This window comes from Seriola lalandi, unplaced genomic scaffold (assembly GCF_002814215.2).
Source record: "Seriola lalandi dorsalis isolate HSWRI2012SDOR001 ecotype SW California unplaced genomic scaffold, Sedor1 jcf7180002054972, whole genome shotgun sequence".
Taxonomy (NCBI): domain Eukaryota; kingdom Metazoa; phylum Chordata; class Actinopteri; order Carangiformes; family Carangidae; genus Seriola; species Seriola lalandi.
In genome coordinates this window covers 3,041,166-3,052,129 of record NW_019525660.1, presented here as the reverse complement: position 1 = coordinate 3,052,129, position 10,964 = coordinate 3,041,166, and the positions used below count along the sequence as shown (strand labels likewise).

At 37.6% G+C, this 10,964-nt stretch overlaps 2 protein-coding genes across 3 annotated transcripts in view; one reads left to right on the top strand and one right to left on the bottom strand.

Moving 5' to 3' along the window:
* Positions 1–1,537: 1,537 nt before the first annotated feature.
* Positions 1,538–4,822, bottom strand: atox1 (antioxidant 1 copper chaperone). Its single transcript, XM_023397976.2, has 4 exons — positions 4,663–4,822; positions 3,760–3,835; positions 2,514–2,667; positions 1,538–2,385 (listed from the first exon to the last, which is right to left on the bottom strand). The coding sequence occupies exons 1-3, from the start codon at positions 4,666–4,668 to the stop codon at positions 2,543–2,545; spliced, it is 207 nt and encodes a 68-aa protein (XP_023253744.1). The 5' UTR covers positions 4,669–4,822; the 3' UTR covers positions 1,538–2,385; positions 2,514–2,542.
* Positions 4,823–6,209: 1,387 nt separating this feature from the next.
* slc36a1 (solute carrier family 36 member 1) overlaps positions 6,210–10,964 on the top strand; it is a 41,861-nt gene continuing 37,106 nt past the window's right edge. The window contains exons 1-2 of one of the 2 annotated variants that reach the window (XM_087171704.1): positions 6,210–6,386; positions 9,099–9,226. In XM_087171704.1, coding sequence (XP_087027830.1) covers positions 9,196–9,226 — 31 coding nt within the window. In that variant the 5' untranslated portion in view covers positions 6,210–6,386; positions 9,099–9,195. Of the gene's footprint in view, positions 6,387–9,098; positions 9,233–10,964 lie in introns of both variants that reach the window. The other variant, XM_023398086.2, reaches the window with a different exon arrangement.

The window sequence follows — 10,964 nt, the reverse complement described above, 5'->3', positions numbered from 1 at the left end:
ATGAAATAAGTTTTATTCACTGAACTTAGTCAACAGATAATATTTTTTCCTACAAAGGCAGAATCTTCTCTCGGTTCATGTGAGAACAATTTAGCTTTTAATGATGAGAACTGAAGTCAGACCATTACTATTCTGCAAACTTATTCAGCTTATTCATCTTCCGTATCAAAATTTCGGCGCGTAATTAGTCCCGGAGGTTTTAAAAAACCCAGACAATATGTCAATACGTGCGGCTCGATCGGGAACGGGGTGCTACGACTTTTCTGTGATTCCAGTAACCATGGCGACGTAAACGGCGATAAAAGGCGAAAAAATTCCCATAGAGAATGAATGAATGAAACTCACCCCTCTTTGGGGCTCTGCTGCTGCGTCATACTGTGACGTAGAAAAATGGCAATGGTTAAACGGGTCACAAGACTTGAGACTCTTCTTGGTTAAATCGGTATTTTGACAACTTTTGCGTCATTTTTAGTCAGTTTCAGATTTTATATAATGGGTGTGTATTGCACTGAATGTTCAGAGCTGGAGTGGATGACATCACGTGCACCCTAACTGCCATCCCTGAAAATTTTCCTAAAAGAAAATCAGACAAACTCTTTTAAATCCCACAATTCCCAACCTTCATTGACAATCTTTATATCAAAAATGTAGAGATTTTTGTCCTGTATCGCCCTGTTCTGGTCTCATTCTGATATATTTTACGGGTTCTGAGGAAACCCACACTAAGTGCATAGAGGACTGTGCAAAGGGCTTTTAGATATATTTTATCTTATAAATCTGTGAGTTTCATTAGTTTTAGCTCAGTCTGAAAAAAAAGAATCAAATGTAATATGTATTAGGTTTTTGAAATGTGGGTCCTGCAGACCCCTATACCTCTCATCATTCTTTGCAAATGACAGAAACATGCTCAGGACTGGAAAGCTGTTGGTCTTTAGTGATCTTTAGTCCTCCACCGCTCACATAGACCTCAAAATGTTTCAAGGCCCAAATAAGAGCCCAATGCCACGAGTACCAGTCTGCAAGAGGACAGTTCCAGCTCCCAAATTACTGGCATCTACCTGTAACTGAAAGGGGTTATCACCTCGGGGAGCTGCCAAGACAAGAGCAGATTAAACCAGAATTTTTAACATTTTCAAAAGCGCACTGACACTTATGGGACCATTCAAACGTGATTTTGTAACTCAACAGGGTATAAGAGGTGCAACTACAGTGGAAAAATTAAAAAAAAAAAATCCTCAGTAGTACCCTACCATGCCCAGAAAATGCACCATTTGTTTTTCAGGGGTTGGAGGTGGAAACTGATGTAGTGTCATTTGATATTTCCATATCTTGCATACAGTCCTACCTGTGATGCAGATGTTCCACCTCCTCCAGAGCAAAGACTAGATGAACTTCATCTCTGATTCCTACACAGAAATTCTCAACAAAAATCAGCACTTTTTGCCTTTATGAAACACTGTTTTTAAACTGTTAGTATTAGTATTCCTCTCGATAAAGAGATCTACGCAAAGGAATAAAACAGTGAACTGTGACAAACTGAGTCAGAACTGATTTAATTGTATTTCCCATTTACACTCAACATATATAAAGACAGATAATTACAAAAAACCCAGGAGAAGATGATGGTCTTTTTTCTTAAAGTAACACAAAAGAGTGAACTATAATCTCAATTAACATGATTTATTTGACTAATGGTGTTAGTCGATCATAGTAGTGTAAACCGTGATTAAGCAAAGAGGAAGCAGTTTTACAAATTAAAGTCCAGCAGATGGTCGAGAAGGGAAGAGACTGATTTCCCCCCTTGGTGCAGATCTACAAACATCTTATGCAACAATACTGAGTGTTTCGACAAAGAGTAAACAATTTGTGGCATGTTTTACAATCCAGGGAATGTACTTCAAATGTGTCAGAGGACCTGTGTTAGTGCCTTGTTTTTGCTGTTTTAAGGTGAACTCTTATACAAACAGGAAAGAAAGTTACAAACATAATTTTTATACTATACAGGCCAGGAAGCAGGAAGGCTGTGATTTCAGCCAGAGGTATGTTGGAAGAATACTTCTAGTAATTATTCAGGCCAGGCCGCTGTGTTGGAGGAAAAACAACAAAGAAACTGAAGGATGTCAAATATAGTGCTGGACAAGCACTAGCATCATCAAGATGGGTTTTGTTGTCATTGCTCAAACACATACGGCAGTTCTGATCTTGTAAATCACAACACTGAAAGACGATCTGCATCCAAGGGTTTTTTTGTGCGTTTAAGCTGAGAGAGAGAGTTGGCACCATGTGTGTGTGTGTGGGGAAGGGGGGTACATCAGACTCTTCCTGACAGGCGAAGAACTTGAATTCCAGTATAAATGTTCACTTTGCGCCAGCAGCAATCATTTCCTACAGAAAACACACAAATAAAGGTGGAAAAAAACAAGGGTACAGAAGGTTATGGCGTCATAAACATAAAACTGGGAAAGTAAACATAAATCTTTGAGTTGGGCTGGCAGGAAAAAATTGACTTTAACCTGTTCTACATGAGCAGAAGCAGACTCCTTCATTTAGTGCCGTTGTACTTGACCTCCTTCCCACATTTCTTCAGTGTGTCCATAAGAACCTGCACATCTTTGTCAGACTCGATCCAAACCAGTTTCTTAGGCAGGTCGATTTCAAACTTCACGTCTGAGAGCAGAAAAAACAAAGAGGCATTTTGTTTAACTCCAGGAAGCAGCAGTATCATACCTTGCAGTGCCTTGCATGACTGCATTTGCAATGAATTGAATTGTATGAAGAAAAGATTCAAAACACTTTGTTATTTTTATTTCTTGCTCCAGTACTCCAGTATCTTTTCACCAATTTACCACCCTTAAAGATGTGGTTGATCAAAACAGGTTTGTTGTTGTAATGTCACAGTCCAGACTGTGGGACTCATATGAGCTAGAAACTTCACGTCACTTTGGCATTTGACATTTTAATGACTAAGCCAAATAAAATTTTAAAACTGTATCAGGTGACTCACTGGCTGACTCAACATTCAGAGCCAAGAAGTCATGAGGTTGATGTGATGCAAAGTGCCTTTAGAAATTTGTAACTGCACTTTCTGAATTCTCTTATTGAATTCTCTGTGAGAAGACAGTGGAGAGAGCTGTGGGCTCTTTTTAAGATGATGCCATTTATTAATTTAACATTTCATATCATTTAACAAAGACAGTGTTCATGTTACCGAGAAAATAATTTCAAAAATTGGTTTTAGGTGGGTGATACACACTAATGTATTCGGTGTTCTGCTGTTGGTTCCTCAACCACAAGTTTCAGTAGGAGGGCTGCAGACAATTCACTTCACTATATACAATACAAATCTGTATGTATTTCAGCTTTACAATACAAAGCAATGGGTGCAGAAAATAGAGTTAAATCACTGGTAATTTGAGTTTTTAAGGTGAACTCCAAAGCACATTAATAGCTGATAAGTTGGGCAAATATTCAATTTAGCAATCTTACTTTATTGCTTATGTTGTGAGCTAATGTTGTGCCATTGAGGTCTGAAGGGGACAGGCACCATAGTGTAAGTTGATGCTATGACTGGCTGCCATTTAAAAGAAGTCATAACCTTCAAATTGATATATCCATATTATCCTAACCCTTACCCTAAATTACACAGACAACATGTTTGCCCTGTATTGATCTTTGCTGGCATGCAGAGAGAACTGAAATAAGTTGCAAAACCGTTGAGTCTTTAAGATCATATAGTCTGAAGGGGAAGAAGAGCCTCACCTCCCAGTTTGTTGAGTACTCTGGTAACAGCTCCTGAGCATCCCTCACACGTCATCGCCACCTCAAACTCGTGCTTCTGTTAGAGACAGATTCAATAATTTGCTCTTAAATCACTGTGTGTTTCATCATATTTGTCATGAAATTCATTGCATTGACACCTCAGTTGCAGCACAGACATAATCACTAACTGGCAATCACATTCTGTGAGATCAGATTAGCCGCAATTAATGTGAGAAACAATGTAGGTCTGCAGCTAACTACTATCATAAACGATTAATCTGCTTTTTTTGCTTAATTGATTAGCCTGAAACAAGAATAAAGTATCAAAAATTTCATTGTAGTTGGAGGTGACGTCATCAAATGTCTCGTTTTGTTCTACCAACGTTTAAAAAAAAAAAAAAATCAGTTTACAATGATTTATAATCGTCTCTTCTGAGGGGCTGAAATCTGCAGATATTTTGATTTTCTTCACTATTTTTTACTTGAAAACTTAAAAAACTGAAAAGACAAATCTTTTATCACAATAGCTGCCAATCATTTTTCTGACACTCTACTTGTGTAATCTTTTGGTTCTAAAACAAATCATATGTCATATGATTTTACTGTAGCCTAATGTTAAAAGAACACTGCGTCACCAGATAACTAAACTTGTGCATTGTGAGTTATCAATGTTAACTTAATATGCTGTTGGGATCACGCTGTAGTTCAATGAAGTCTGTAAACAGTCTATTTAGGCTTCTAGAGAACCATGGTTATCAATAGAAGTTATCGGTAACTTATAAACGAGCTAAATACGGTAAGTTTGACAGCTAGCTTGTAGGCTACTTAGCATTATGGAGCGGAATGCTATCTTAATTAAAGCTAAACTACACAACAAATAAAATATGGGTCGTAAAAACTCACAGTCATGTTCGAAGTGATGTGTCGCAAACTGCTGCCAGACCAGCTGTGGACTTTCGACTTTGAATGTCTAGCAAATGAAGTAACTACTGTGAAAACCTCCAGAGATGTCCAGTACCTGTTTAGCCGGTTTGCGTCAAGCTAACTTTCATCAGCAACAGGATTTCCGGTGTGACAAATTAAGAGAAATACGTTGACATACTCCTATTTTTATGTTGCAAAAACATTTTAAAAAGTATATATTTATATATAAAGATTTTAACGCACAAAAGACACAAAATAAACCTAACCCTAAACAAAAAGATCTTTGAAAATATGCATAATTTGCTATTCGGTTTTGTTTGAAGAAACATTTAATTTATTATGTAAAGAAATCTGTCATTATAAATTGTTATGAAAACGGAGGTGTCGGTTTTATTGACTTCATCTTCTTCTGTTTATTATTCCTTGGGGTGTTGGTTCACCTCAGTCCTGTGTGAATATGTTTTGTTGTCTACTTTCTAAATAAAGTTTCAGGGAAAAAAAACAATTCTTCACTTCCTCTTTTATTTTGTCTTACTTGACGCATAGCAAACGATCACCCCGGTGAATTGCCTGGATGTTTTACTTTATTGTTTCGCTTGCTGCTGATTGTCTAAAACCTCAACTGTCTTTTCACTTAGTTGTGTAAAAATATATATAAGCGGAAGAGAGGGTAAATGAAAACCAAACTGCATAGAGAACTTTAAACGTAGCCTCAATGTTGTCTCGCTGTCCTGGTTCTTAAACCAAGCGCTTCCATTCATTTCCAAAAATAAAAGCCCGATGGAAAACAGACTCGACCAAAGAAACACAAACAAAACGTGCTTTTGTTAACAGGTTGGACAAATTTTTTATTTATTTTATTTTATTTTTCTTATTATATTTCTTATTGTTTCAGATTGTTCTTATTGTACAAAATTCAAGTACACACTTTTACAGATTTTTAAGGCATACAAACTACATTTTCATCTTACATTCATGTTGAGCAGTATTAAAGATAGAATAAAGGGAAGACAAAAAAAATTGCCTTCTGAGTGTCTGGGAAATAATGAAACTTACAACGGACGTCAACAGGGTCCAACAACAAATATTTGACCCTCAGGGGCAAAGAGGGCATAAGAGGTTAATCCAGCCATGCTGATAAGGGTGATAATAAGCATATTAGTGAACTTCTTGTTATTTAGATTGATAACTTCAATAGATAGTGGTCTCATGACTGAATCCAAGAGATAAAGGCAATTCCATTTCTCCTTTAGCTATATTTTTTAAATGAGTAGTTGACAGTAGTAGTATTTCACATAAATCTCCATACGTAGTATGACCATCTCTGTTCCTTACAAGATTAAGAGGGTTCAAAAGGGGAAATAGAGCTGAAACACATCAGTTTCGAGTTTTAAACATTCTAACGTTAACGCTGACAGTTACAAACCGTCTCCATGGCAACAAGACGTCGAACACTAAGACCAGAGCCTGACCACGACTACACTACGTCCTCGACTGGTCCGGTCACGTGACCACCCCGCTGGCTCACTGACGCTGAGAGCCGAGCAGCGGAGAACTGTTTGGCTTTCAATCGGTGCAGTGTTGCCGCCGCGCTGTGTTCAATCACCAGACATGATTACGATATGAAAATTAGAGGTCTGCGGCGAAGTTAGCCTCTGGTAGAGCCAGCCAGGACCGGAAAGAGAAGACAAGGTTGCCCTGAGGTAGGTTGGTGTACGTGGTGAGCTGTGTTGGTGGGTGTTTACGGACACAAATATGGCATCGGGACATATAGCTAACGTTGGCTAACCCTAGTTTTATCACACATAACGTTAGCCGAGCTAGCTTTAATGTTTTCGTCAACCCGCGGTGAAATAAAGGTAACAGGTTATTACTAGAGTATAGCTGTTCCCATTTTAGCTCCCGTCGCCCTTTCTTGCTATTTCAGTCTCCTCTCTGATTGTGTCTTTCTCGGAAGTAAATAGCAACTAACCCGTTTGTGGACAGCCCTATTTAACTGCTTTCTTAGCACAGCACAATTAATCATAAGCTCATTTGATGGTGTAGTTTCCTGGCCAGATCCCATCAGTGATGTTTGTCCCGACTGTTTGCCTTATCACCGCGTCCATTGAGGCGACAGAGACACTCACACGTCTCCTGGCCAAAGATTAGTTTAAAATAATGGGATTATCGGGTTGATCTGGTCGGTCTGCAGTGTATATTTGTGTGCTGCCATGAAAAGACAACATTTAGCATTTGAAAACATTTAAACAACAAAGGAAGGCGGACAAACACAGTTGACTTAGTTTGGCCGCACCCTGATTAAACTGGAGGGTGCTGTGTGTTTGTTAATTACTAAACACGGGACGACTATCAGCTTTAATATTGATATTCAAAACTTTAAAGGTAAAGGACACTATTTCCACAGTAGCCTGTGTAGTTTTTGTTGCTTGAGCTAAAACGACTTCATGTCTTCTTCCATTATAGAATGAAAGAAACAAAAACAAGAAAACTGGTGTGTGAGAATCAGAAAGTATAAATTTCAGTTTCACATTTAAAAAGGCAGAAATAATCATGTTATTCTAAAATTAACCTCTTAATGACAGAAATTCAACACCATGTTATTTGCATTTCCATGGTACTTAGTTTAGTTCTCTCATGTCATGGCACATGTCATGAAAATGGCTGAGTCGCTCGTACTTGAGAGACTTTGGCCTGCACACAGTTACACTGTAGTTGTGGAAATCACAAGTCTTTTCTGCATGCTCACTGAACCACTAGTGAACAACGTCTCATCCCCAAGTTGAACTGCCAGGGGCAATCAAGATTCACTTTATTTGGACAGTAGTTCTTCTTTAATATATCCCTATTTAGTTTTACAGTGTAATGTTCACAAATCAATAGTTTACAGCGCTAATGTAAGGTAGATGCAGGATAAATGCCTCAAAGGGGAATCGTAAAACCAAATTCTTTTTGCAGGGGTATTATTAGTTAGAAGTCCAAGTTGTAATTTTTCATATGAAAACAGACACCCAATTTAAGAAGTTGTTCTGATCCTATTATACACTAAACAAGCAATGCTGCAACGTGAAGATTAAGGAAGTGTAGCCACTCAATGTTTGACTGCTGGGAAATACGAATTTTGGTTCCTTAAAATTTCTGTATATTATGAACTTTCTCTGTAGTCTTTGAACCATCTAATCAGCAGGTGGTCAGCAAAGCCTTAGTACAAATCCATCTGTGATTAGAAACAGCAGCAGGTCATAGCGATGTTCTCACACACCCTGTTTGAACTGACAGCTCTTATGCTGCTCTTACATAACATCATGACTAGGTGGGTTGGGTTAAGTACCTTGCTCAAAAACCATCAAACATACCAGTGTGTCAGCCCAAAGCTTTGAGGGAGAAAACGTTGCAGAGAAACAGCAGAGAATATTTTGAGAGGATCGGATTTTGTGTGTTGGTGTTGGCACAGGCTGCAACTACCAATTCTTTTCATTATTGATACATCTGCTTATTATTTATTCAATTAATTATTTTGTCTTTTATATGTAGGAAAATTGTGAAGGATGCCTATTATAATTTCCCAGAGTCGAACACAGTGTATACAAATAGCTTGTTTTGTCTGACCAACTGTACAAAACTTTAAAATACTCAACTGTCACATGTGAGAAAAAGGGCAACAGCAAATCATAACAAGAATTATTGCACCTCGAGCAATAAAGTCTGTTTTTCTCTAGCAATAAAGTTCACCTCATAATCACAGAATGACTATAATGCATCAGAGGGAGTTTGATTGGATGGTCTGTACTCAAAAATGCGTTTTGCTTATTGAGCTTCTCTCTGGAGAATGATGGCCAGTCAGGGTTCAACATGAAACATACAGAGGTGCACACACACTTAGAATAGACTTTTCTTCACATATTTTGCCCAGAAGTTAAACTTTTGAAACTAAAAATATTTGTATATCCAATGAGTAAGGAGTATATGCAATTTCAAAATGGTTGATATAACCTTTTTTATTATTATTCGAAGCAGAGATTTTTTTTACATGTCTGTGCGGAATCTTTAAAGCTGCAAGTGTAGATAAAATGCAGTTACTTTTTATAGATTAAGCAAAATTTTACCAGTGATTGATCATATGCCCAGTAATGAATTTGCTGTATCAGTCAAACTTTGCCAGCTGGTAATTTTAACCATAAACAGTGTCTTAATTACATTTTTTTTTTTAATTTTTTTAAAACAAATTCATCATATCATGATCAACATATTATCACGTGTCATGATAGATTATTTTGTCCATTTCAGCCACTCCCTCCTGTTATTCAAAGATCAAGCCATGACTGTAGCTTCCTTTCATCGTGAAGGTTGTGATCTTGTTTTCCCTGCTGCTGCCAAATCTTACACCAAATTATTTTTTGTCTCTTCTGTCGTAGGAAGCTGTCAATGCTGGACTCCCTGATCTCCCAGCATTAAGATCCGTTTGGCTGGGAGAGAGAACACCCATCCGTCCACAAAACCACCTGACCCAACATGATGGCCTCAAGTGATGTAGACATCCGAGGTGAAGGTATTAAAATCAAGTGTACTGTTTTTGCTAATGTAATATTTGCATTTAGTCGTTGGACCACGATCTTAAAAAGTGAATCATGTAAATATTATATTTACGCTTTTCATTCTTTTAACACATGTGTGCGTGTTTTGGTTTTGTGTAATATAATAATAATATAAAATATGCTGAAAGGACAGTTTGACCCCTTTTGTCCTCTACCTTTTGCTCATACAGTAAATGGCCCATTCAAAAACAAAAACCTTAAAGTCCAGTTATCAGTTTTGATCAGTCAATGTGTTTTTTTATACGCAGGCCAGCTGCTGTTTGATTGACAGCAGCTGGTAGGCTAGCAAAGTGCCAGTACGGAACAAGAGATAAAGTAAACAAACTTGCACTGTAGCTACGTGTCATGTGCAAACAATTTGCTGTTAGTGGTGCTGAAGAGCGAGGAATACAGCAGCATCAAGTGACATTTGCAGGTAAATTTAAATGCTGTTTAATGTGCTGCAGCTGACCAGCTACTTAGCTATCTAGCATGTAATAAGGTGTTTTAGGTGTGCACTCAATAGGCTAAAGTGCAGGACAAGATGTGTGTTCTAGTTTGTTAGCTCTGAGGGAGAATGTAGCAGGAGATGTGGGTTGTTCAGAGTCTGTGGCTCTTGTGTTTTATTTGCTGCCTTCTGGCTCAGTTTGACTGTCTGCTCTGCCGATGATAGAAACACTGACATTACTGCTTTATGCAACAGTTGATAAGCTGTATTGAAATGAGCTCTCCATGGACATAGACAGGTACCAGAATGATTTGAATTAATGCAAAACAAGAGGGCTCCATCAGGAAACCACAAAATATAAAATATATATATATCTCCCTTATGGTTTCTGATTTTTTTTTTCTCAGAGAAACACAGGACGGGTGATTTACATCAGATACAGTATGTATCCTGTAGCAGACAAAAAACATGCAGTGTAATTTCACTTGGACTTTCATGCTTAAAAAACATGACCATCATCAGTATTTGTTGGTTAGTAGACAGGTATAATCGAGGCCATTGTCATGTTAAATGGGTGTCTAGCTGAGAGGTTTTAAAGAATGAAGCTGTGGGTTTTAAAGATGTTCTCAGTTTCACTTTAGTATTAGTTTTCACATAGTGAAGAGACATTCTGCCTGCTGATGCAAAAAAAAACAAAACATACTCTGCTCTTCATCCCTCCTATATTGAAAATATCGCCAGACAGTTCCTCTCTGCTTGTAAAAATGTAATAAGAGTCACGAGAGACTATATTTCACTGATAATTGTTGTCATGTGTTGATTACCGTCAGTTGGTTTACAGGAGAAAGCTTTATAGAAATATCTCCATCAAATTAGCACACTGTGACTTTAAAAGTCACAAGATTTTTTTTACATGGCATGAGCCAGGTGCATAGCAGATAGCAGATTGAAGAGACTCAATACAGCTCTTCTTTTTAGTGATTGTAATACCATAAAAAGTTTCCAGGGCCTGTGAAAAGATTTTAGATTAAGTTTGAGTAGTAGTAATTTTTATTCAATCATCACACATAATAACACATAACAGTAAATATAAACAACATAGACAGAAAAAAACTAAAACACAAAAAAACAAAGTCAGCGGCATATGTATTAAGTAGTGACTGAACAGGTTCCGGCTGAAGCAAAATGCTTATATTTGCCTGTTTACATCCTTATCAATTAATCCACTGCCCAAAAAGAAAATAAAATTGTTCACACAC

What these genes read in the sequence shown, in the direction of transcription:
- atox1 (XM_023397976.2), bottom strand. An exon ending in AGTACTCAACAAACTGGGAG is followed by an intron (nt 2,668 to 3,759) that starts GTGAGGCTCTTC and finishes TTCTGCTCTCAG; the next exon opens with ACGTGAAGTTTGAAATCGAC.